Source organism: Cololabis saira, chromosome 11 (genome assembly GCF_033807715.1).
Source record: "Cololabis saira isolate AMF1-May2022 chromosome 11, fColSai1.1, whole genome shotgun sequence".
Lineage (NCBI taxonomy): Eukaryota > Metazoa > Chordata > Actinopteri > Beloniformes > Belonidae > Cololabis > Cololabis saira.
Window position 1 is genome coordinate 42,352,798 of NC_084597.1, and position 27,319 is coordinate 42,380,116.

At 43.4% G+C, this 27,319-nt stretch overlaps 1 protein-coding gene across 1 annotated transcript; it reads right to left on the bottom strand.

Moving 5' to 3' along the window:
* Positions 1-451: 451 nt before the first annotated feature.
* lmbrd2b (LMBR1 domain containing 2b) lies at positions 452-27,294 on the bottom strand. Its single transcript, XM_061734557.1, has 18 exons — positions 27,161-27,294; positions 18,303-18,510; positions 16,862-16,974; positions 15,479-15,577; positions 15,232-15,399; positions 13,884-14,094; positions 13,732-13,806; positions 13,533-13,646; positions 12,712-12,895; positions 11,128-11,309; positions 10,136-10,269; positions 9,018-9,123; positions 8,844-8,941; positions 6,179-6,282; positions 6,048-6,094; positions 5,206-5,314; positions 3,554-3,680; positions 452-1,913 (listed from the first exon to the last, which is right to left on the bottom strand). The coding sequence occupies exons 2-18, from the start codon at positions 18,474-18,476 to the stop codon at positions 1,850-1,852; spliced, it is 2,109 nt and encodes a 702-aa protein (XP_061590541.1). The 5' UTR covers positions 18,477-18,510; positions 27,161-27,294; the 3' UTR covers positions 452-1,849.
* Between the last annotated feature and the right edge of the window lie 25 nt (positions 27,295-27,319).

Here is a 27,319-nt window from a genome sequence, read left to right on the forward strand (position 1 = left end):
TGTGTGTGTGTGTGTGTGTGTGTGTGTGTGTGTGTGTGTGTGTGTGTGTGTGTGTGTGTGTGTGTGTGTGTGTGTGTGTGTGTGTGTGTGTGTGTGTGTGTACATATATATACTGTTTTTTTATTGTTGTGTTTTGATGTATTTGATGTAAGCCCAGTGGATATTTAAAGCTTACAGAAGGCTGCATTTAACTGCTGCTATGTCATTCCTGCAGTATTTCTGCAGCTGTTTTGGTCACTGCTATTATTTGTAATATATTATATTATTTATAATCAGCACAAATGATCTGTCCCCATATGATAAAATCCACCATCCCCCCTGATTATATTTTACAACTCTAGTACTGCCTCAGGTGGTATTTTTAGTCACTGGGTATTGCCGTTCCAGCATTGTTCATCATCACTTAACATATGTGTATGCCATGTTTGTAATAATAACCAGGAACACTGCAACACTTTGATGAAGTTTATTTTTGAAACGTCTGCAGCATGTTCTCAGAGAGGAATGGGCTGCCTGGAAATATTCAGATACCAAAACACAAAGTCACCAGTGTGATGAGACACAGACAGGACAGGAAGGCGGTCACTGAGGAGCAGATCTGCTTCAACACAAACTCACATGAGTCTCTACATCATTCTTTAGCCCATATACTACAAAAACACATATTTATACATATATACAGCAGGGTGGGAAACTGATGAAGATGTGAGAAGTCCTGTTTCCTCCTCATCATCACATTTTTTGACTGGGTGAAGTAGATGTTCTGACTTGAAGCTCAGCTGAAGCTGCGAGCAGTGGAGTTTATTCAGGGTCCCGTTGTCACATCGCTTCATTTTCAGGCTTCTCACACTAAAATTGGTGAAAACCACAAAAGCTGCTCAGCTAAAACAACATTATCCGCATGCTATATATGTTCCTGGGATCAATACCAAATCAAGATGTTTCAAGGAGAATTTGTGGTCAAATAAATGTAACACCTGTCTGAAAAGATTCAGTCTAAGCGGTAAAACTGAAAATACTGAAACAACACCACATCACAGGTGAGGTTCTTTACCACACATCTGCTCTGTGTGAGCAGTTTAATGTTCTCCACATAGCAAGCTTCGGCGGGAGCTTCGGCGGGAGCTGCGGCAGGAGCTTCAGCACGAGCTTCAGCACGAGCTTCAGCGGGAGCTTCAGCGGGAGCTTCAGCGGGAGCTTGAGCGGGAGCTTGAGCGGGAGCTTCAGCACGAGCTTCAGCAGGAGCTGCAGCAGGAGCTGCAGCAGGAGCTGCATCAGGAGCTTGAGCAGGAGCTGCAGCAGGAGCTTGAGCGGGAGCTTGAGCACGAGCTTCAGCACGAGCTTCAGCAGGAGCTTCAGCACGACGGCAATCACACGGTTTTAGTCCTTCATTCTAATGATGCTGTGATTCAGGTGAACGTCTGAAGGTCAAGTAGTCAAGACATTTCAGATCAAGTGCAGTTCAAGTTATCAGAGAGGATAATCCGATCATACAGTTAAATAAATCCACAATGTCAACAATAACAGTGAAATAAAAACTATAAATAAAACAAACCAGAACCTTCGTCCGATCTGCCGTTAACAGGGAGAGTAACATTCATGAGCATGCTCATGGTGGCGGCGCCACCGTTCAGAGGGTTCAGGACAATCGGCTGCGTTGCCTCAGCATTGGAAGCAGAGCGCAGAGAGGATCCTTCTCGGACCCGCAGCTGGACTCCAACAACGAGGAGGGGACGTCCAGATGACGCACTGGCCTGTCGGGGTTTCCTGTGGGTGCTGGGAGGAGGAGCAGAGCTCGTGGATGGACGACAGTGGTGCTGCAGCTGCCCGGCCAGAGCTCTCCTCCGCGTTAGACGTCGTCAAATATCCGGCTCCGAGAGGACGACATGGAGAGGTACCGTCCTCCTGCGTGTCTGGAGAGAACAAGCACACAAACGTGGACGTCAACCTCTGTGGACATCTGTCCAGTACTGGTCCTACAGAAATGTTAGGATTATAACTGCATCAGAGTCACTCGCTTCATCTACTCCTTTATTTCACAAACTCCACATTCTTTCTATTTATGATATCAATATTTTTCAGATATGTGTTTTTATTTATAAGATAAATTAAAGTGAAGGGAATATTCCTGGACAGTTCAAGACTTACTTTAAATTAAATTCACAGGTTCATTCTTATTCAACTGGACAATCCTCAGATCTTCTTCCTCCTAAATTTCTCACTTGCAGACGTCAATGTTCCATGAGATTTAGGGACTAAATTGTGGAATGATTTTTCCCACCTGGCAAAGACTCTTCCTCTTTGAAATGTTATAAAAGACGTTTGAAGGAACTTGACTGCTGTTTTGTAACTGTTTTCCCAACGTATTGTTGTACATGTATCCATGTTTTTTTTTTTTGGTGTTTCACTCATAGTGACAGGATCATTTCTACCATTAATCTCATTTGCTCAGGAGTCAATACAAGTTGTAAAAACAATATCCCATGCACGCTCACACACACTTATTTTTTGTCTTTATTCTTTATTATTATCTATATATTGCATTATTAGTTTACCATCACTTTTGTGTAGTTACACTTTTTGTTTTTGTATGTTAATATTTAATCTTTCTTTATAACACATGAAATGTTAATAACTTCGGTAGAGGTTTCAAATAAGCCCATTGGGTTTTTTTTGCCTCTTCCTGCACAGTATAGTATTTATATTTGATATTTCCTGTATATTTTTAAAACTGTGCAAAACAATAAACTAAACTACTTCAGAGGCAGCTGCTGTGGAAGTCAAAATGATAACAACAGAATCCTAAAGAAAAAAATGCAGGTGAATCTTATAAGAAACAGTTATAAAAAAGCATTCTGTGTTAAAGGAGACCTATTATGAAAACCAGGTTTTTTCTTGCTTTAACATATATAAAGTGGTCTCCCCTCAGCCTGCCAACTCAGAGAAGGAGGAAACAACCAGATTCTGCAGTGTCTGTACAGCCGCCCGGATGATCCTTCAGTGTGATGTGGATCTACGAGACAATAAGATTCTGCTCCCCAAAGTTACGGAACATTTACATAGTTTGGTCTCCGATGCGTGAAACCACTAACAACTAACTCCACCGGCCGGAGCTTCGGCCATTTTTTCGTAGCGGTGTATCGCGTCATTCAGGCAGCCAATCAGCACAGAGCCTCATTATCATAGCCCCGCCCACTCAGAATCCTGCATAGATAATGAGGTTAGAGACTGGGAAGATAAAGACATGGTTTAGAGGCTGAATTTCTAATTTATTTAGCAAAAACAATCAAAAGCTTGTTTTTAAGACATTCATGGCCTGTGTAAAATAGATATTAGATGCCATAATAGGTCCCCTTTAAGTTTTTATTTTCTGAATCGTTCTTCATAAAGCAACAGTTGATTTACAATTAGAACGTCGTCCCATCCAAGACTAGCGGTCGTCATCCGTCTCCGACTCTGCTGTCATAAACTGCATTTTAATTTGAATTCCTTCATCAGCTGATCAGAAAGACAAATGAGAACTGTGAGTAGCTTCATCAAACGTCTGGTTTACCTGCCAGAGTCCGGGTCCAGTGGGTCGTCCGTCAGAGTGTCAGCGTTGAAGTCCAAAGGCTCGGCGTCCTGCAGCAGCTCCATGCAGTCCCGCTCGGCCCGGCCCCCGGAGCGGGAATACTTGGCCTCTGTTCAGACAGCAGCCACAAGAGGAGTCAGAGCTTTCCTTACACGCTGTGCACCGTCAACGCAGAGGTTCCAGCTCTGAGTCAACCAGCCACACCTGCTGGACAACTTTACAAGTTTGTGCATATTGACGTTCCACAAAGGCTTTGAGAAAATCTTTTTTCTTTTTTTTTTAAAACATCTCTTCAAAAGATACAAAGCAGAAAACTACGGAAGCGTGCTGCATTCACTTGAGAAAAAAAAATCTGCTGTTTTTCTGAATTAACGAGATAAAATTTTAATAAAAAAAAAATCTGCTCTGTTTTTCTGAATTAACAAGATAAAATTTTTATAAAAAAAAAAAAAAATCGGCTCTGTTTTTCCGAATTAAGATAAAATTTTAATAAAAAAAAAAATCTGCTCTGTTTTTCTGAATTAACCAGTTTCCTCACAACTTGCAAGAATCTGTCATTCACTTGAGAGCTGGATTTCATGGAAACAAACATGTTCCTGTCCAGTTTAATCCAGTTTTATTTTGCTTTTGGTTTGAAACATTGGGAGATACCATCTATGTTATATAGATGGTATTGTTATTAGTTTGTCAACTTTGCGCAGGAACCTCAAGATTTTGCGGTTGTTCAAACGGAAAGAGATTTTTTTTTCATTAAAACTTTTCTCGGAATTCTGAGATAATTATCTCGTTAATTCAGAAAAACAGAGCAGATTTTTCTTTTCATTATAACTTTCTCCGAATTCTGAGATAATTAACTCGTTAATTCAGAAAAACAGAGCAGATTTTTTTTTAATTAAAACTTTATCTCGTTAATTCGGAAAAACAGAGCAGATTTTTTTTCTCAAGTGAATGCAATACGCTTTCGTAGAAAACAGTATAAACCTCCCAGTGTTTTAAAGCTCTTCGACTGTGAACTTTGACCGCTAAACTGACTGAACAATGACACTGAATCTCACAAACAGTCCAGTCCTGGTAAAGGTTCAGGTGGAGCGGTGCGAGCAGAGGAGGGTTTGGTATCATCCCATGGACGTGTGAAGGAACATCTTTGAACCTGATATTCAGCATGTTCCCTTGAGTTACCTGCTGATGCTTCATGTGACAACATCACCTGTTGTTGCTAGGCAACAGATACAAAACCCATTTATTGAGATTTCAATCATGACTCTTTGATGCACTTTAACGCAGCTTGAACTGCACCAGCATCATTTCTTTTGGTTGGGTTCATTAAGTATCAATAAATTCAATCCCACTGATTTCTGATTCCATCTCAACATCAATCAATCTGAGGTGTGGAGACAGGCTCACATTCAAACATTAGTGAGGACTTCATAGTTTTCTGCTTGTTTTACGTTCAGATAATACAAGATGTGCTGCCTTAGATTTCTTTTTACCAACACAAATCTCTTCCTCGCTCTCAGACCTGTCTCTGTTTGTACATAATCATGGATTCTTAAGAAGAGGCTCAGACTTGGTGTCAAAGGTCAACAGCACAGAGATGAGCGATTTAGTTGAGACAAGAGGAAGCCCGGACTTACGTCTGCTGGAGTTCACCGAGTCGGAGTAGGTGGTCTCCTTCATCTCGTGACTGCTCCTGTTCCTCGCAGAGTGGTCGTCCCTCTGGTTTCCGTAGCGCTCCTTCCACTCCTGCAACACAAGTTACTCCAGTTCATGTTTCAGATCTTTACAAGCTGCAGCTTTGAGAAAAACACACAAAAAAAAACTAACAATGAACCGTGTCAACAACCGTGGAAATTTACACTTAGAAATAACGGTACATTTTATCACTCCACACATTAAGACTGAACAAACACAAATACAACAGAATTGTTGGCGAGGGTGTGATCATGTAGTAGCCAATCATTCTCATGTCCAAAAATACAATTATTCTGGCATAATGTTATCCAAACAATGGAGGAAATTCTAAATCTAAGAATATCCAAAGACCAGTATATCTGGGACTTATCCCTGTTGAAGTCATTTTATTTATTTTTTTCTCTTTCCTTTCTGTGAAACTTCAAAGACAAAATAAAAAGTATTAAATAAAAAAGGAAATAACGGTAAAGAAGAGTAAACCCAACCATGTTTTGCGCTCAACAGCGCTAGATTTGTCTACAGCAAAACAATCAGAACTGTAAAAACGTGTCCCGAGACACTGAACCAGACCAGACGTGTCCAACCCCAGGCCCAGTAGTCTGATCCAACTCACCGCTTTATTTCTTTTGGACGATGAGAAAAATAAGTATGTACTCGTATGTCCTTGTTTTACAGACCTATATGGACCACAACTATATGTCCCACAATGCATCTTGATTTCATTACTTGCTCCTCAGTAACAACCAGCCACTGGAGGGCAGCAACTAAAAATAACATCACTCACCCTGCGTCGGTTCTCTCCATCCTCGATCCTCTGCCGCTTTCTTCTCTCTGAGGAAAGACAATCAGAAATCAGAAATCACGGGTCACCATCAGGTTTGCTCTGCTCGTAGCAAAACTGAGTGAATGTTTCACCTCTTCGAATCAGCTCTTTTCCTTCGTCGATGAGGTCAGACGTCATCTCGTTGTCGCCCATGAACTGCTGGAAGCCTAGAAGGTTGAGGCAGCGCGTGCCCAGACTGGGGATACAGTTAAGAACCAGGACGTCAGTATCTTTCCCTGGAACACCAAACACCATCACAGATGCTCTACGAGCATCTACTTGCTCTGGAGGATCATGGTTTTTTTTAGGGGTGTCAAATTAGCACGTTAATTGCGATTAATTAATTACAGGCATTTTTAGCGCATTATTTTTTTAATCATTTAATCTATTTTTTAATCTGTAATGTGTTTAACATAATCTGGTAGCCTCCCATCGTAGGTGGACAGGCTTGGCGGTGGGGTGAGTAGCAGAGAAGTGAAAATGGAGGGGCATGTGATAGTTGGCCCAGTGAATGAGGAGTTTACATTTCTAAAAACGTCCTGACGGCACCGTTGATAAAGGTAGAGTGATATGTATTCTTTGTGGAAAGGAAAGGTGAAAGGACTGTTCACCACCGAAGCAGCTCAAGTTTAGTCACATAAACGCAAAGCACCCGGTCGCGAGTGCAGTCGCAGCTAACGTTAGCAGCAACGATGTTACTATGGCAACGATGTTACTACGGCAACGATGTTACTACGGCAACGATGTTACTACGGCAACGATGTTACCACGGCAACGATGTTGCCACGGCAACGGTGTTACCACGGCAACGGTGTTACCACAGCAACAATGTTGCCACAACAACGATGCTGCCACAGCAACGGTGTTGCCACAGCAACAATGTTGCCACAGCAACGGTGTTGCCACAGCAACAATGTTGCCACAGCAACGATGTTGCCACAGCAACGATGTTGCCACAGCAACAATGCTGCCCCAGCAAAGATGTTGCCACAGCAAAGATGTTACCACAGCAACGGTGTTACCACAGCAATGATGTTGCCACAGCAACGATGTTACCACAGCAACGACGTTACCACAGCAACGCTCTTCTCCAAACTAAACGCGAGGAGAGCATCCCGTGCATGCGCAACTCTGCGACAGAGAGGCGAATGTTCTTGCCAAGTGGATGTAAATGTAAATTACTTATAAAAAAAATGTATAAATTACTTTATAAAGCCACTTTTCTGTTGTTATATATCAATGTTTTGATCTGCCACAATAATGTAATGAATTTAAAGGAAAACTTCAAGCGGAGGGCTTTTCTCTGCAATTTTCATTTTTACATTTTGTCATCATAAAAAAGCAACGATGTTACTATGGCAACGATGTTACTACGGCAACGATGTTACTACGGCAACGATGTTACCACGGCAACGATGTTGCCACGGCAACGATGTTGCCACGGCAACGGTGTTACCACGGCAACGGTGTTACCACGGCAACGGTGTTACCACGGCAACAGTGTTACCACGGCAACTGTGTTACCACGGCAACGATGTTACCACGGCAACGATGTTACCACGGCAACGATGTTACCACGGCAACGATGTTACCACGGCAACGATGTTACCACAGCAACGATGCTGCCACAGCAACGATGCTGCCACAGCAACGATACTGCCACAGCAACGGTGTTACCACAGCAACGGTGTTACCACAGCAACGGTGTTACCACAGCAACGATGTTACCACAGCAACGATGTTGCCACAGCAACGATGCTGCCACAGCAACGATGCTGCCACAGCAACGATGCTGCCACAGCAACGATGTTACCACAGCAACGATGTTGCCACAGCAACGGTGTTACCACAGCAACGATGTTGCCACAGCAACGATGTTACCACAGCAACGATGTTGCCACAGCAACGATGCTGCCACAGCAACGATGCTGCCACAGCAACGGTGTTACCACAGCAACGATGTTACCACAGCAACGATGTTGCCACAGCAACGATGCTGCCACAACAACGATGCTGCCACAGCAACGGTGTTGCCACAGCAACAATGTTGCCACAGCAACGGTGTTGCCACAGCAACAATGTTGCCACAGCAACGATGTTGCCACAGCAACAATGCTGCCCCAGCAAAGATGTTGCCACAGCAAAGATGTTGCCACAGCAACGGTGTTACCACAGCAACGGTGTTACCACAGCAACGATGTTGCCACAGCAATGATGTTGCCACAGCAACGATGTTACCACAGCAACGACGTTACCACAGCAACGCTCTTCTCCAAACTAAACGCGAGGAGAGCATCCCGTGCATGCGCAACTCTGCGACAGAGAGGCGAATGTTCTTGCCAAGTGGATGTAAATGTAAATTACTTATAAAAAAAATGTATAAATTACTTTATAAAGCCACTTTTCTGTTGTTATATATCAATGTTTTGATCTGCCACAATAATGTAATGAATTTAAAGGAAAACTTCAAGCGGAGGGCTTTTCTCTGCAATTTTCATTTTTACATTTTGTCATCATAAAATTCTCTTTCTGAAATGTTAGGCTCCAAACTGCATCAGAATTCAGAACGCTGTCACTGAAACCAGGAAAGATGAGCTGAAACCGGGACTACAGGAGCTGAAACCTGATCTAGATGGGCTGAAACTGGGATTAGTAGATTTGCGCCATTTGTTCCTTCTAGATGTGAGTTAAAGAAAAACTGGGGCGGGTCAAGAGCAGGAGCTGAAAGTGGTTCCGCAGCGATCGCAGGTGTCTGACCTGAAGTAGGTGGCGATACAGAGGATGACGATCAGCATGGGGTAATAGATGTAGAAGCCGTTGGCGATAAAGTAGAGGACTCTCATGGATCCCATGATCTGAAACATGAAGAGCAGGTCAGTCGGGTGCTGAGCGGTTCTGCAGCATGCCAAATGTGAGCGTGCAGGTATTTACGGAGGTGTACGCCGTCTGCAGCTTGTCCTGGTGGGAGATGGCCGAGTCCATGTGGATCAGACCCAGGAAATTGAGGCAGAGAGGAGGAGTCAGACGGCAGAAGAGCCTGAAGACAGTCACATTTGTTCAACCAATTTGGATAAAGAAAATGTGAGTTTAAAAATAAGTCTTTCAGACTTTTATTTCTTTGCAGGTGTATGACCCCAATATATTTCACCTTCTTTCCCTTCAACTAACTGTATTTGAGTTATGTATGAAATAAGAGAATGAAATTCAGCTTTTGTCCCTCCCGTACTCTCGGCTCACCCTCGTCCATTCCTGCTGTTCCCTCTCCCCGTCACCACCGTTCAGCTGCTCTGGATCTCACTCCCATCAGAACACAGACTCAGAAAATCTATTTCATTTCTGGCTTTTATTTAGATTTCATTTGCATTCTTATGATGTTTCGTGAATTTGACTTTTTTCTGTTCTTTTCATCAAAATCCTTTAATGTAAGAAATTAACTTCATAACCCAAATTACCTGAACTTAAAGAATTAAATGAAGTTTAGGACAACAACAAAGAAAGATGTAAAGTCTTAGGTTTATGCTGTAAACAAATAGATAAAAGTAAAATACATTTTAAACTATTAAACTACTATGAAACTACTATTTCATTTTCCACATCATTCTCTTATATTCCCTGATTTGGTGTTTAAATTCAACAACAGGAGCCTGTATGAAGAGTATACAGGACTGTCTGAGAAAATAAGAATATTGTGATAAAGTTCTTTATTTTCTGTAATGCAATTAAAAAAAAAAAAAAATGTCATACATTCTGGATTCATTACAAATCAACTGAAATATTGCTTTTAATATTGCTGATTATGGTTTACAGTTTACGATTAAGATTCCCAGAATATTCAAATTTTTTGAGATAGGATATTTGAGTTTTCTTAAGCTGTAAACCATGATCAGCAATATTAAAATAATAAAATGCTTGCAATATTTCAGTTGATTTGTAATGAATCCAGAATGTATGACATTTTTTCATTACAGAAAATAAAATACTTTATCACAATATTGTAATTTTCTGAGCCAGTCGTGTAGATCAGATTGTACTCAGGTTTCATCACTCACATGCCGCTGAACTGCAGGCTGTAGGCGTCGGTCTGGTGGTGCGAGGCCAGGTAGTAGTAGTTGAAGACCCGGATCCGGAACACCGTGGAGTAAACGCAGGTGCACAGGAAGAAGATGGTGATGAAGCACGCCATCTGGTGGGCAGACAGGTGTGATGCGGGGCAAGTGCAGCTTCCAACAGATTAAATGTGCTGCTCAGCAGTGAAGTCAATTCAGTCAAAGCTAAGGTGTGGCAAGCTTACGAGTCCCAGAACTGAACAACAGTATCAACCAAGATGCCCAGAAAATACTCATCACAGAAGTCTATGTAGCTTATCTGAGTGGTCAAGAAAATGTGAACCTTTTCAAATGCAGCCTCGCTCACATCCTTACAACGTAACTATGAACACTACACTTTAACAACGTGTTGATCAATTCAGCCAATGCACCTTTACGCAACACGAATCCGTTTTCTGCACCACGGACAGCAAGCAGCAGAGTTAGAGAGCAGAAAAAGCGTATCTGACATACGCAATTTAACTCATTCGGTTCACTTTATTCACTATGTTAGTGCAACAATATCACAGGGACATCCCAGTTTAACTTCAAACAGTTAAAGTCCAAATGCAAAAGGAGAGGGAGGGAGCAGAAGAGAGAAAGAGAGAGTAAAAAAAGTCAACAAATCACAGATATGAGGGAGGACACATGACCCAATATTCAGGTTTTAAAAGGAGGAACCCAGGGGTCATATTGGGGTTTTTAAAAACCGGAATATGAGCAAATTCGGGTTATTCAAACGGGTTATTGGTGTTTACATGGCCGTGCAGATTCGAGTTATTGCCAATATTCAGGTTTTAAAAAGGGTTATTGATGCATGGAAACACAGTCACAGAGTAATTCCATGAATGTATTTGAACAAACATTTCCATTTCCCCTGAAGCCGAGGTGTGGCGGCTGCCGTACCTTGCCAAACCCAATTGCCGCCCCTGCAGCTCAGCGCGTGCATGCCTCACCTCGATGTACAGGTAGTTGTAGTCGTGCTCGGCCAGCTGGATGAACACGGCGAACAAGGACAGGACGGGCCTGGTGCTGAAGAAGGTGCACTCGGACCAAACCACGGCCACGCTGAACAGGGTCAGGACCACGGACAACAGCCGGTAGAACCAGCGCTTCAGCAGACACTCCCAGTACCACTCTATCACACACACATAAATACCTTTGATTTATACAAGTCACAAAGTGCTTTACATGCAATTAAAAACAGGAAACAAACAATTAGTACAATATTAAGATAAGACACAATTGAGAGATAATAAAAACAGACAAATAATACAGTCAGTTAAACGCAAGTCTAAAATAGTGAGTTTTTAAAAGTGACTTAAAAGAAGACAGTGTGTTTCCTCCGGCAGGTCATTTCATAAGCGAGGGCTAAAACAGACAAGGCCCGGTCACCCTTGGTCTTTAAGTCAGACCAAGGAATGGCCAGGAATGACCCACCAGAGGATCTCAGGGTGCGTTCAGGGCAGGCTCATATGAGGTCAGGAGGTCAGCTATGGAATCAGGAGCTAGCCCCGTACCAGCCTTAAAAGTAATAATTACAATTTTAAACTCCGGACTTTAAAACGGACTGGGAGCCAGTGAAGGGAATTTAAAATTGAATTGCTGCATTTTGAATTAACTGTAGTTTATTTAGATTTTGCTGAGTGAGGCATGAAAAAAGTGAATTGCAGTGATTTTAGATGAAAGAAATGACCTGATTTTTGATATTTTTCTAAGCCCCGTTTACACGGAGCAAAAACGGTGGTGTTTTCATGCGTTTTGGCCGTTCGTTTACACGAAAACGAAGCTCTAAGTCATCATTTCTGAAAACTCCAGCCAAAGTGGAGATTTTCAAAAACTCTGTTTTCACGTTTGCTTTTAAACAGAGGGAAACGGAGATTTAGGCTTCAGAACGTCACATTATGAGACAGAAACGTCACCAGCGTCATGAGTGACACCTGTGTTTACAATTTGTTTGGCCATTGTCAATATTTTCTTGTATTTTACCTGTTTTATATTCTAAAGTCACACTTAAAAGTAACTCCACTTCTCTGTCTCTAGGCTACGCCGTCGATTTAACGCGGAACCATATTATTCAGGCTTCACACGTGTCATTTGTTGACGTTTTTTTCCAGGATTCTGATTGGCTAGCATGACTTTATCTTCTCGTTACACTGCCCCCTGCAGGTTTGGATGCTCATAGCACCTTAACAGCGTATTTATCCGGGTTCGTGTAAACAAGGGTATTTTTCAAAACGTAGAGGGGGAAATATCCTTTTTTGTAAATACCCGGCTATGTGGAAACGTGGCCTAAGTTGGAAGAAGCACGATTGGACAACTGAATTTATATGCTGGTGGAAATTGAGGTGTTTGTCAAAAATAATACCGAGGTTTCTACAAGAAGTGGTGATGTTGGATGAGAGGGGACCAAGATGTGAAGAAATATGATTTTGCGATGAGTCTGGGCCTATGATGAGGATTTCTGTCCCATCACGCGCTACCAGGGTTGAGTCTGAACGGCACGAGGCAGGACTGACGGTCCCCGGGTCAGAACCCACCTACGGTCGGGGTGTAGATGTATCTGCTGAACCAGCCGGCAGGCTCCGACGACGGGAAGCTGTGGACGAACTGGTGGTTGGAGCTGGTCTCGTTCCGGGCCACGTCCTCCAGGCGGATGGCCTCCTGCAGGAGGATCTGCCACTGGACACGAGTCCTGTTGTGTCTCTGGACGGCGTAGATCACCTAAACACACACAAGCACATAAACTAATACATACATCCATTGGCATTATATGGCGTGTTAGTCATTTTGTCACGACGAGTTGTCTCCTTACACTTTACTATAGTTTAATTTATCCTTATCTCTCATATTGTAATATAGTTTGGGCAAATACTTTTCCTACAACTCTTCACAAAGTTCTGGTCCTACAGAAACATTTTGTCAGGACTGGCTCAGAAAATTTGAATATTGTGATAAAGTTCTTTATTTTCTGTAATGCAATTACAAAAACAAAAATGTCATACATTCTGGATTCATTACAAATCAACTGAAATATTGCAAGCCTTTTATTATTTTAATCATGCTGATCATGGTTTACAGCTTAAGATTAAGATTCCCAGAATATTCAAATTTTTTGAGATAGGATATTTGAGTTTTCTTAAGCTGTAAGCCATGATCAGCAATGTTAAAATAATAAAAGGCTTGCAATATTTCAGTTGATTTGTAATGAATCCAGAATGTATGACATTTTTGTTTTTGTAATTGCATTACAGAAAATCACAATATTCTAATTTTCTGAGACAGTTCTGTAGAGAAGATGAGGCCTTCACAAAAATGTGAGACCAAGATGAAGAGAGAGGAAACAGTTAATTAGAAATACCTGTTTGTGCAGCTTCACCAGGTTCTTCTCAGTGGGATACACGTTCTGTTTGTCATCAAAGTCCTCGTAGTCATCCATATTCCTGCCCATCTTCTCCTGGTAGTCTAGTGGACACTGAGGGAACAGCCAGCAGGTCACCACTCCTCTTCAACCATCACAGCATCATAGCTGTGTCTGCAGACTGAGCTCCTTCACTCACCTTCCTGAGAATGGTGTCCACGTACTTCCTCAGTGGGTGGTTGTACTTGATTGCCTCGCTGACTTTCCTCACCTCCTGCAGAGGAACACATTTACAGTGAAACCCTGGGCACGTCTGCAGCCGGCGGTACCCTCCTCGGGCAGCGGGCCCACCTCCATCACGTCCTCCAGGTTCTCCTCAGCGTCCGCCTTCTCCGTCATCAGCTTGGACGCCTTGAAGTAGGTCTTGATGAGCAGGTGTCCGTGTTTGGAGGCGTTCCAGTAGGAGCGCGGTATCTCCACCAGGCCGTAGCCCAGCAGCAGCACCAGCAGGAACAGACCCCAGGTGTTGGCCGCCGTGATGCCGATGGTCTGGAGCTCGTACCTAAGTCACAGACCGCACAGCTGTCACCACATTACCTTGAGTCTCAATGTGTTAGCATGTTATACGATTCTACTTTGAACCTTTGATTTATACGTTTGTTACCCTGCGTTCACACTGAAAGCGTCAAAAATTCTCCTGACGCCAGCATCTCGCTGTTTGGTGCGTTCACACTGAGAGCGGCATGTACTGTTGACGGCTGCAGTGGGCGGGGCTAAAGCTGCAGCGGGTGGGGCTAACGCTGCAGTGGGCGGGGCTAAAGCTGCAGTGGGTGGGGCTAAAGCTGCAGCGGGCGGGGCTAAAGCTGCGCTGCAGAACTGGAAGGAATATAGTCTACACATATAGCTGCACATCTTCAGTTTCCTATTTCACCATAGATCACACTTTGGGAAGCCTTCTTTATATTTTAGCGTTATTTCCGCGTAGATAAGACTGAGTTTGATGCTCCTTAACAAGTTTAGTCCGCGGATCAACATCAACCGACAGCATTTATGGTTTCGCGTCACACCAACGCAGAGCCGACGGCGTAGGGTACGCGGCGACGCGCACCGTACCGCGCACGTCGCCGCGTACCCTACGCCGTCGATTAAACGCGGAGCGATAATTCAGGCTTCGCTGCAGTCTGTCTGCGCTGATCACTGACACACCGGGTCGGAGCGGATTTGGTCATGATGTTTAAACTGTGTTTTGTGATTAATTAGCACGGGTTTTAATTATTTTGCGTTGGATCGATGTAGTAAATAAAATCGTTGGGACCATCCAGCTCCTCACCCATCAGATACGTGTTTCACGTGATCAGTTCAGGTAAAAACAGCAGTCAGATCAGCAAAAATGTCAGTTTGCTGGATGAAATATATTAATTCCTGATAAAATAAGTGTGTTAGTGACAGCTCTGCTCCTGTATGCATGTGAATGAGTGTATGTTTGTGTGAACATGAAAGTACAATCTGCATTGAGGCTTCTCGCTTCGGGAATCCCGGTCTGTGATTGGACGCTGCCTCGGTGTCGCCGCTGCCTCTCAACGCGCGTTTTATAGAAATTAATGGCAGCCGGCTGCCTATGACGCCCGTGACGCTTTCAGTGTGAACGCAGGGTTAGATCGAACATTTGTACCGCTAGTGACCACAGAGCTGCGCTCACCAAGACAGATGCCACTCAGGATGAACGGCCACGTAGATGAGCAGAGAGCCGAAGATCAGCAGGTACGTCCCGTAGTAGATGGCGTTCTCGATGAGGGCTGTCTTGATCTTACCAGTGATGGAGAAGCCTCCAGAACGAGCGTATGACTGCATGAAGGGCAGCAGCAGCCTGAGAAGAAAAAGCAGTCAGACCTTCCACCAAACTCAGCAGAACTTAGTGAATTTCAAAGCAAACACGAGGAACTGACCATGTGAGGCACTGAGACGTCCAGTAGACCACCCTCCAGAACACGGGCATGATGCCTTCAGGGATGTAGCTCCATGGCTTATAGCACGGCGATGGGGCTCTTCAACAGAGAAACAGTTTTCATGGTGAATGATCAGCAACAGGTCTCATGAAACACAGAGTGTTCCCTAGAGTCACCCCCCCACACCCTCTCTGTTGGAAAGGACAGCTGACATGTTCTGACATTGTCTGAATTAAAGAAAGAAACACTGGATTTCATCCATCCATTTAGATTGATGGGTGTCCGCTGGAGTCTATCCCAGCTCTCTTCAGGTGAGAGGCAGGACTTCACCTGGACAGGTCACCAGCCCATCACAGCCAACACTCAATCACAGGTATTACGGGCAATTACCAATAACTAATTAGTCTGACCTACATGTTTTTTGACTGTGGGGGGAAAACCTGAGTAGCAGGAGAGAGAAGCCATGCCATCATGGAGAGAACATGCCAACTCCAGAGAGACAGGCCCCAGCTGGGATTCAAACCTGGAACCTTCTAGAGCAGGGGTCGGCAACCCGCGGCTCTTAAGCGCCGCCCTAGTGGCTCCTGGAGCTTTTTCAAAAATGTTTGACCTTTTTTTCCTTCTTTTGTTTTCTTTTTTCCTTTTTTCTCTTTTTTTCCTCAACATTTCGTCTTTTTTCTCGAGATTGTACTTCAACATTAATCTCGACATTTCGACTTTTTTCTCGAAATTTTGACTTTTTTCACATTTCGACTTTTTTTTTCTCGACATTTCGACTTTTTTCTCAACATTGCGTCTTTTTTCTCGAGATTGTACTTCAACATTAATCTCGACATTTCGACTTTTTTCTCAACATTTCAACTTTTTTCTCGAAATTTTGACTATTTCCTAGACATTTAAACTTTTTTCTCAACATTTTGACTTTTTTCTCGACATTTCGTCTTTTTTCTCAACATTTCGTCTTTTTTCTTGAGATTGTACTTCAACATGAATCTCAACATTTTGACTTTTTTCTGAACATTTCGACTTTTTTCCTCGACATTTCGCCTTTCACCATTTGTCTTCATTCTAAGGCTTCTACAAGACTTTTCATTTTTTGCGGCTCCAGACATATTTGTTTTTTGTGTTTTTGGTCCAATATGGCTCTTTCATCATTTTGGGTTGCCGACCCCTGTTCTAGAACCTCCAAAGACATAAAACAAACCCTTTTCCCTCACTGCTATGATATAGTTTTGCCTCCTAAGCCCCGCCCACTCTACATTTAAATTCTGCCTCCTAAGCCCCTCCCATTTCATCTCAGACATTTGACGAGGCTTTTTTTTGTTATGTCTGACATCCTCAGTTAATGTGGCAATAAGTTCTCCCACATGCATGCGTACAGACCTTTTAGTGGGCATGGTGGACGTGTTCAGAGTCCTGTTGTTGAACGGCGCCGGGCTGATGGTGGCGACGGAAGCATGTTCTCTCTGGTCGTGCTGACACTGCATGTAGATGGTCTGTGAGGAGGAGAAAGAAAAGCACGATTCAGGCTCCTGCAGATGGTTCCATCAGAGCTCCACGCCGACCGCAACATTTATTCCTCTTCACAGATCCCAAAGTCTCCCGGCCGTATCCATCAGCAGCTTTTACTAATCCATTAAAGCAGAAGAACTTAAAATGTATATAAAACTGATTCTTACATTTAGTTATATTTCTTTGCAGATGGTATTAACCAAAGATATTTCATTTTCCACATTCACTGTGTTTCCATGCATTAATAACCCTTTTAAAACCCGAATATTAGCAATAACCCGGTTTTTTTGCACGGCCATGTAAACACCAATAATCCCTTTGAATAACCTGAATTTGCTCATATTCCGGTTTTTAAAAACCCCAATATGAGCCCTGGGTTACTCCTTTTAAAACCTGAATGTTGGGTCATGTAAACACCAAACGGAATATCCCCATCAAACGGAACAGGAATCTGTTTTCTGCTCATGCTCTGTTCACAAGGAATCCTGGTCTTTTGAGTCCAGGAAGTTCTTCTAAACACGGAGAAACCAAGACCAGGAGGAGACTAATCACTTCATAAATGTAATGGAGGATATGAACATTTCTGCATTTGTAGACGGTAGAAAGTACCGGGATAGAAGATTTACAAGAAAGTGAGAGAAAAGTTGCGCGAAGCAGCATTTGTTTTGAATTTGGATACAGGAAGAAGAAGCAGAAATGACAGGAATTGTGTCATCACGTTCTCCGTGCGTCGCTGGTTTGATCCAGATATCCCAAATGATTAATTACCATGTAAACGGAATATTCTGAATGTTTCAGTAACCGGAATATTAGCAATAACCCGAATTTTGAAGTGATTAGTCTCCTCCTGGTCTTGTGTTTCTCCGTGTTTATAAGAACTTCCTGGACTCAAAAGACCAGGATTCCTTGTGAACAGAGCATGTGCAGAAAACACATTCATGTTCCGTTTGATGGGGATATTCCGTTTGGTGTTTACATGACCCAATATTCAGGTTTTAAAAGGAGTAACCCAGGGCTCATATTGAGGTTTTTAAAAACCAGAATATTAGCAAATTCAGGTTATTCAAAGGGGTTATTGGTGTTTACATGGCCGTGCAAATTCGGGTTATTGCCAATATTCGGGTTTTAAAGGGTTATTGATGCATGGAAACGCAGTCACTGATTCATGTTGTCTGCAAAAAAAAAAAAATCAAGGTAAATATAAGAATATGCAGTTTTCCTTCATTACTTCCACAGATCTAAATTTATAGCAACATGAAGAAAAAAAAAGTGAGAACATTCAGGGGGTTCATCAAGCCTGGGTGGTGCTGACCGTGCTGACGTCCAGAGGTAAGATGAAGACGATGAGGAAGCACAGGTACCAGGCCAGCAGCGTTCCGAACAGAACCATGCGCTGCTGCTTCTTGAAGTCTCCATAGCGATGCAGCAGGAAGAGTGCCAGGAAGAACACCAGCACGATCTCGATCCCGAGCGCTGCCCCGCTCATAGCGCCGGCGCAACGTGAACAGCGCCGAAGGAATCTGCACGAGAATGAGAGGAAGTTCAGACAAACTGGATCAGAAAAAACCAAAGGTGTGCTGAGTGACCCATCTCTGCAGACGGGCTGGTTTCAACATCTCACATCCTGCAGATGAAGTGGCTGCAGTAATAAAACATAATTGAAATGAACGGGCCCTCGCGCCTGTAATTTTCACCAATAAAAGTTAAGGACTCAAAACTAAGTCAGATGACACCACCCATGACCCTTTATATCAAACCATTCAAAAGTTATGGCAGAAAATCGGAACTATCAAATATGGACCAATCAGATGAAGGGGGGGGCGCGCTTTTTGGTGTCTATCGTCACCACGGTAACGCTTTTGATTGAGAAAAGTAATGCCTGTCGTCGCAGGATGGAGACGCACATTTTGATGTATAACACACCTGGGTGCACGTTACGGTTCGGACGAAGAAGCGGCTGAAGGAATGGCATAAATTGTGCCAAAATGACACGATTAATTCAAAATGGCCGACTTCCTGTTTGGTTTCGGCCATGGCGCCAAGATACTTTTCTTTAAGTTGCGACATGATACAGGTGTGTACCGATTTTCGTGCATGTACGTCAAACCGTATTGTGGGGCTTGAGGCACAAAGTTTTTTGTTCAGTGTTTGCCTCTGCCATCTTCTACGCCAGGGGTCGGCAACCCGCGGCTCTAGAGCCGCATGCAGCTCTTTAGCGCCGCCCTGGTGGCTCATGGAGCTTTTTCAAAAATGTTTGACCTTTTTTTTTCCTTCTTTTTTCCTTTTTTCTCTTTTTTTCTTCCTTTTTGCTTTCCTTTTTAATCTCGACATTTCGACTTTTTTCTAAAAAATTTGACTTTTTTCTCGACATTTCAACTTTTTTCTCGACATTTCAACTTTTTTCTCGAAGTGCATAAGGAAAAAAAAAATGCTCCCCCAGTTATAACTAATATAGATACATACAGCATGTGTTGCCTTCATTCTTATACAAGACCTTTCATTTTTTGCGGCTCCAGACATATTTGTGTTTTGTGTTTTTGGTCCAATATGGCTCTTTCAACATTTTGGGTTGCTGACCCCTGGTCTACGCCATGGTCTGCTGGGGAGCCGGCAGAGTTGACTGGGACAGGAAGAGCTGGTTAGGAGAGCCGATGCTGTCTCGGGCTGCCAGCTGGACTCAGTAGAGGAGGATGTCAACCATAACCATAACAATTTTAAAGTGTGTTTTTTCATGTCTTACATATTTTATATTTCCCTTTTCTCTAGTGTGTTTTTCTTGTTGAGCTGACGTGAGAGCATTTCCCCACAGCGGGACAATAAAAGCTTCTGAATCTGAAAATCCTGTTTCACCACATCAGACCTGGACCACTTTCATATGTGGTGGTAAATCAGATACGCAGCCAACTGTTTCTCAAAGTCAATTGTTACGTCGCATCTCATCCGTCTTTGACACGTCACATCTCTGTACCAATGTTTCTTATTATTATAATCAATTTATGAATTTGCCCACTTCCACTGCACAAAAACTTCATAAAGAAATCATCCAGGCTACCTGCTGCTGCATCCCTGTTTACAGGGTATATACTGTGTTTGAGGTCTCTCTCTTCCTGCGCAGGATCTCAGCGCAGAGACGAGAGCCATCAGTTCAAGCTGCTACAGACCATAATGAGAAGCTTTGTGTCTCTGAAGAGTCCCAGACCTCGATCAGTGAGCAGAAACATGCTGGCCTGCACAGCCTGAAAGGGTCTCTGTGTTGACGCTTTCCAGGGTGGGGGTTGGTGCCTCTGATGTTATGCAACAGCATGCTACACATCATCGTGAAAGGACAGTGTGACTGAACAGCTCACTGAACACGCTAAATGTTAAAGTCCATGACAGAAAAACTAGAAGAAGACAACGACTGCACCAGTAGGATTTGTTTGTTTCCATTACAAAACCTCTTCTGTCTAAAACAGTGGTCCCCAACCTTTTCTGTACCGCGTTGTTTAATGTCTGACAATATTTTCACGGCCCAATCTAAAGGTGTAGCTGATAAAAACTAAATAAAATGACAAGATCGGCATTAAAAACTGTGGTATTTTCTCTATAGTAGTAATAATAATAACAACAACAACAACAACAACAACAACAACAATAATAATAAATCATTTTCGAAAAAATAAAATAATGGAAATTGTAAATTACCTTTTAATAATAAAACATCATTTTCGAAAAAATAAAATAATGGAAATTGTAAATTACCTTTAAATATGAGTATTTCTATAAATGTGTTTTTATGTTTGTTTTCTCATTAACGTTATTTAAAGCCAGGCTTTTATTTTATTTGTTATATATTAAGGAGACCGATATTTAGCGCTTTTATTTTGAAGGTGTCTCGCGAGACCTCGTAAACATCCGGCACTTCAGACTTTAACGGTAAAAGTTTAACGGCAGTAGAAAGTGTGTCTGAAAGACTAAACTAGTGTCAGGAATGTTAAAGTGGAGCCTAACTGACACAAAAAGCACCTGCTGATAAGGATTTGTTTTCTTTGCAAATCTTATGCCATATTTATGTCCAGCTTGAGTTTGGTTGCCATGGTTACTCATGTATTGTGGTTAGCGGTAGCTGTTATTACCGGGCGAGCAACTGTGTCGGTCTGTATTTAAGTTAAATGAAACTTATATGAATGTAGAAAGACTAACTCTATTTTATTTTATTCCTTCATAGCTCTTACGGTGTGTTTGCAGTGTATTTACATCCAAGGAATAAAAACATTGTGAACCATCAGTTTAAGAGTCAACAATCATCAGTCGGGGATTCTACAGAAATTATTTTTTCTTTCTGTGCAGCCCGGCACCAGATGACCCACGGCCCGGTACCGGGCCGCGGCCCGGGGGTGGGACACCACTGGTCTAAAACATGGAAGCAGGACTGAGGTTCACAAAACTGAACAAACCAACAGACGTCCGCAACAACATCCTCTTGACGGATGAGACCAAAGTGGAGTTGTTTGGTGTTAGTGTCCAGAACCATGTTTGGAGGAAACCAGCAGCAACACCTGACACCCACCGTCAAGCACAGTGGAGCAGGGATGATGATGGTTCAGAGACCTTGACACCTGTCAGTTACTGGACCATGATCTCCTTCGTAGACCAGAGTCTTTTAGAGACAAACATGAAGACATCTGTCTGACAGATAAAAGTGGACTGAAACATGTGACAGGAAATAATCCCAAACACAGCAGCAGATCTACATCAGAATAATGAAAACTGAAAGAATCATGGTGTTGGAATGACCTGGTCAAAGTCCAGACCTGAACCTGGTTGAGATGCTGTGGTGAGACCTTTACAGAGCAGAGTAGAAGGGACTGTCCAAAAAGCCTCAATGACCTGAAGCAACGTTGGAAAGAATAATGGACCAGAATTCCACAACACTGATGAAGTCAGACAGGAAACATCTATCGAGAGTTTACATCTACCAGAGTTCCTGCTGATGAAGGAAACGTCTACCAGGGCTCCTGCCGATGAAGGAAACATCTACCAGGGTTCCTGCCGATGAAGGAAACATCTACCAAGGCTCCTGCCGATGAAGGAAACATCTACCAGAATTCCTGCCGATGAAGGAAACATCTACCAGAGTTCCTGCCGATGAAGGAAACATCTACCAGAGTTCCTGCCGATGAAGGAAACATCTACCAGAGTTCCTGCCGATGAAGGAAACATCTACCAGAATTCCTGCCGATGAAGGAAACATCTACCAGAGTTCCTGCCGATGAAGGAAACATCTACCAGAGTTCCTGCCGATGAAGGAAACATCTACCAGAGTTCCTGCCGATGAAGGAAACATCTACCAGAGTTCCTGCCGATGAAGGAAACATCTACCAGAGTTCCTGCCGATGAAGGAAACATCTACCAGAGTTCCTGCCGATGAAGGAAACATCTACCAGAGTTCCTGCTGCAGAAGGAAACATCTACCAGGGTTCCTGCCGATGAAGGAAACATCTATCCAGAGTTCCTGCTGCAGAAGGAAACATCTACCAGGGTTCCTGCCGATGAAGGAAACATCTATCCAGAGTTCCTGCCGATGAAGGAAACATCTACCAGAGTTCCTGCTGATGAAGGAAACATCTACCAGAGTTCCTGCCGATGAAGGAAACATCTACCAGAGTTCCTGCTGATGAAGGAAACATCTACCAGAGTTCCTGCTGATGAAGGAAACATCTACCAGAGTTCCTGCTGATGAAGGAAACATCTACCACGTTCAGTACCAGCCAAAGACTTCTGAAGATCAGAGACTGAGATTTGATCAAGAAACAGATGAGTGACAGTTTAATCTAAAACTCTGATGCAATCACTTCCACAAGAAGGTCATGACTGCAGATTAAGTTGCGGTGATCTAACAGGTTTAAGTGAGATGTCTTCATGTCGTGTGTTGTTTTGGTGGAAGAGCAGAGGAAGTTTGGGCATTTCATAAATTAAATGAGCAGTGATTGTGTGGTCATGAGATCACAGCCTCATGATGGTGAGGAGATCATGTGACCTGATCGTTGGTCTGTACTTTGTCAGTAACCTGGAAGACTAAAACACAAAGTTATCTGATTTCTAAACTGGCAGCAGTGAGGAAAGCTGTTTCCTGTCAGAAAATGTCAGAATAAAACCAGGATCCAGAGGTTAACCTGGAGCCTCCAGGTCAGATCTCCTGGATTTAAAAGTATAATTTTTATATCACACCGTCTCCTGCTGTATTTTGTTACTAGCTCATACAGCAGCTAAGATGGTCAGTGAGTAAACTTCCCAGGTTTTCTGACCCATTAACCCAGGGGTGTGAAACTAGCGGCCCGCAGGCCAGATTAGGCTTGTGAATGGGTTTAATTTACAGTGGTAAAGACAACACCCGCATCCTAAATAAATTCAAGTTAGAAAACCATCTTAGGACCATCCTCCCTGGCAGGATTCAGCATTGTGTACTTCTCCCTTCCATCTTTTCTCCCTTCTTTCCTCCCTTCCATCTTTTCTCCCTTCCTTACTCCCTTTCCTACCTCCTTCTTTCGTTCCATCTTTTCTCCCTTCCTTCCTTCCATCTTTTCGCCCTTCACTCTCCCTTGACCCAAAGACAGCACAAGGGTTAAAAACCCCCAAACTATTTCCAAGCAGAGAAGTAGAGCTTAGCACTCATATCTGAGACTTTACGGAACCACCGGGACTTCTGCAGTACGGTCCTCCAATCAGACACGGTTCACCAGCGTATCACACATCTGTAACATGAGCTTCGTGTTACCGTTACTCCTGAATGGCTGGTGAAAATTGAAAGACTCAAACAGTTTGAGGAAGTAAAAAGGAACAGTGTTGTGATGGTGAACGGTACGTAACAGTAGACACTGGAACATTTCAGGAAATTTTGATATGGACATGCCCTACTGCCTAATCATCCCCTCTTGCTGCTTCAGTTTGGGGCTGTAGTGGTTGTGTTCAAAGTTGTTTTGGTTGTGTTTAAGGTTGTACTGGTTGTGTTTAAGGTGGTACTGGTTGGGTTTAAGGTGGTACTGGTTGTGTTTAAGGTGGTACTGGTTGTGTTTAAGGTGGTACTGGTTGTGTTTAAGGTGGTACTGGTTGTGTTTTAAGCTTGTACTGGTTGTGTTTAAGGTTGTTTTGGTTGTGTTTAAGGTTGTACTGGTTGTGTTTAAGGTTGTACTGGTTGTGTTTAAGGTGGTTCTGGTTGTGTTTAAGGTGGTACTGGTTGTGTTTAAGGTTCTTTTGGTTGTATTGGAGGGGGTTCTATTTAGCATAGTTGAATATCTCAAAAAGCGTAATAGCTAGCATGATGAGACTACAATATGTTGTAGTAAAACGCGTCCTGGGTTTGTCAACGTGGTAATGATGTCTGTACGATAAACCGTTGCCTAGCAACAAGCATCCAAAATAAAATGGCATTTTTTTTCAAATTGAAAGTTAGATTTCGCAAAAACCGTAAAAATTAGCATGATGAGGTTGTACGGTCCATTAGTGCCAATCGGGCCGAGTGTTTGTAAATTTGAACGATGTCTCTACGATAAAGTTCGGCCGAGCAATAAGCGTCCAAATTTCCGCCCCTTTTTTTTGCTTTTTGGCATCTAGCTTTGCCACGGTAACACTTTTGACTGAGAAAAGTAATGCCCATCGTGGCACAATGGAGACGCATCTAACGATGTATGCCATGCATGGGTGCACGTTGCGGTTCGGGCCGCATTAACAGTCAAGGGTCTGCTATGGTGTTCTGCAGGGTTCAGTGCTAGGGCCAATCTTGTTCAGTTTATACATGCAGCCGTTGGGAAGTATAATCCAGAATCACGGCATACACTTTCATTGCTATGCTGATGATACACATCTCTATTTGTCTATGAAGCCGGATGAAACAGAACCGTTGGTTAAACTTCAGGCATGTCTTAGGGACATAAAGGACTGGATGTCCAGAAATTTCTTGCTTCTAAATTCAGATAAAACAGAGGTTATCATTCTTGGTCCAGAGCATCTTAGGAAGGGATTAGATGGTGTTGCGATGGCTTCCAGTGCAACTGTGAGAAACCTTGGTGTTGTTTTCAATCAGGATTTGTCGTTTAAACCATATGTCAATCAGGTTTGTAAAATAGCGTTGTTACATCTCCGTAATATTGCAAAAATTAGGAAAATCCTCTTGCAGAGTGATGCAGAAAAACTAGTTCATGCGTTTGTATCTTCTAGACTAGATTACTGTAATGTGTTATTAGCAGGATGTCCAAGTAATTTGCTGAATAGGCTCCAGCTGATCCAGAATGCAGCAGCGCGAGTGCTGACAGGAATCAGCAGGAGAGACCATGTCTCTCCAGCGTCGCTACTTTGGCTACCTGTAAAATTCATAATCCAATTTAAAATTGTATTACTTGCATATAAAGCCCAAAACGGCTTAGCTCCGCAATATTTGCAAGACCTGATAGTGCCTTATGTTCCTGGCAGAGCTCTCCGTTCTTCGTAGTGCAGGTTTACTCGTAGTTCCTAGAGTATCTAAATGTAGATTTGGCGGGTGGGCGTTCTGCTATCAGGCACCATTACTATGGAATCAACTTCCAATCTGGGTTAAGGAGGCTGACACCACCTCCACCTTTAAAACTAAACTTAAAACCTTTCTGTTTAGTAAAGCCTATAGTTAGTGTTTAGGAAACCTCTAGCTGTGTTATAATCAGTAGTCATAGTTGCAGCTATAGAACAGAGTTAGTCTCAAACATAGCTTCGCGGTAGATATGCTGCTATAGGCTTATGCTGCAGGGGGGCACCGACATGATCAGCTGGGCGGTGCCTCTCACCCTTTTTCTCATCTCCTCTTCCCTTCCTCTCTTCTCCATTTATTATAAATATCTCATAGCTATCGTTTTTGTCCATCACTCCTGTAGTTTCTTGTGCTGGCCCCCCTTTTTTCTCTTTTGTGCACGTTTGCAGGCCGGAGCTTCTGGAGCCTGCGGCCCCCGCCACCCCCGGTCATCCCGCTGCTGCTTCCACCTGCCTGCACCCACCCCCTGTCATCCCGCTGCTGCTTCCACCTGCCTGCTGTGCTGTTGACGTCCCCGACCCCCAGTCTGGCCTTCGGCAAGAGGGTCCCCCCTTATGAGCCTGGTCCTGCTCAAGGTTTCTTCCTCCTAAAGGGGAGTTTTTCTTGCCACTGTTTGGCTTAAGGCTTTTCTCCCACTAGGGGAGTTTTTACCTGCCATTGTTTATGTAATAATTGCTCGGGGGTTTATGTTTATGTTTATATTTATGTTCATGTTCTGGATCTCTGGAAAGCGTCTAGAGACAACATCTGTTGTATTAGACGCTATATAAATAAAATTTAATTGAAAAATTGAAAATTGAATTAACAGACGAAAAAAGCGTGCGGAATAATAAGAATAAGAAAAGGGAAACCTTTTCTGTATACTATTATATCACCTTCATTTTCATGTTTTTTCGGGCGTGTTTTATTTTTTGGGGATTTTTTTTTTTTCCACATCAGAGCGGGGTCATGCTGTACACCCGCTGGTCCACAGTGGGACTTTTGTGACTTTAGATTGTTAGGAAAATGCTAGCAACATTGCCCTTTGGGCCATTCTGGACGATTGCAATATGGTCATGCCACTACTTGGCTTTAACTTGAGTAATCAGAGAGAAACACGCAGCAGACACTGGACCCGGTCCAGATCTTCATATGGAAGCCTCAACATTTCTTCAGTGGGGGGACCAGGGGGGGGCAGGGGTGGCCACGGCCCCTCCTACAAATGTGCTGGCCACCCCACTGGCTTGAATAAAAAAACAAAAAAAACACTTGCCGGTCACAGAGATTCTATCGTCAGTTATGAGTTTCATCCCAAATACTTTGGGCAAAATGCAGATCAGTAGGTGTTTCTGTATTTCTGAGCTGAATAATGAAAATACATTAATATCCAGACCAGAGTCCTGGTCCTGGTCCAGGTCCAGGTCCAGGTCCAGGTCCAGGTCCAGACCAGAACCCGCCCCTGTTCCGGACCTGAACATCTCTGTGATCATCTGGTAAAACCCCGAATGACATCAATAAAAACGTCCAATCACACCGATCGATCAGCCCAGCCTAGAACCAGAACCAGAACCAGAACCCCAACACATCATGTTATTGAAACCCCGACCAGCTGGAACGGTCACGTGACGCCCGTCCCGGGCCGCGGCTCTTACCAGGTAGAGGCTCCGCGGCTCGGTTCCGGTGTCCCGGTGTCCCGGTGTCCCCTCGGTCCCGGTGTCCCGGTGTCCCGGTCCCGGTCGTTAATCCTCGGGTGTTTTTTATGGAAAAGTCAGCAGCTCTGAGCGACGTCACACATCCGGGTTCCAGAGCAG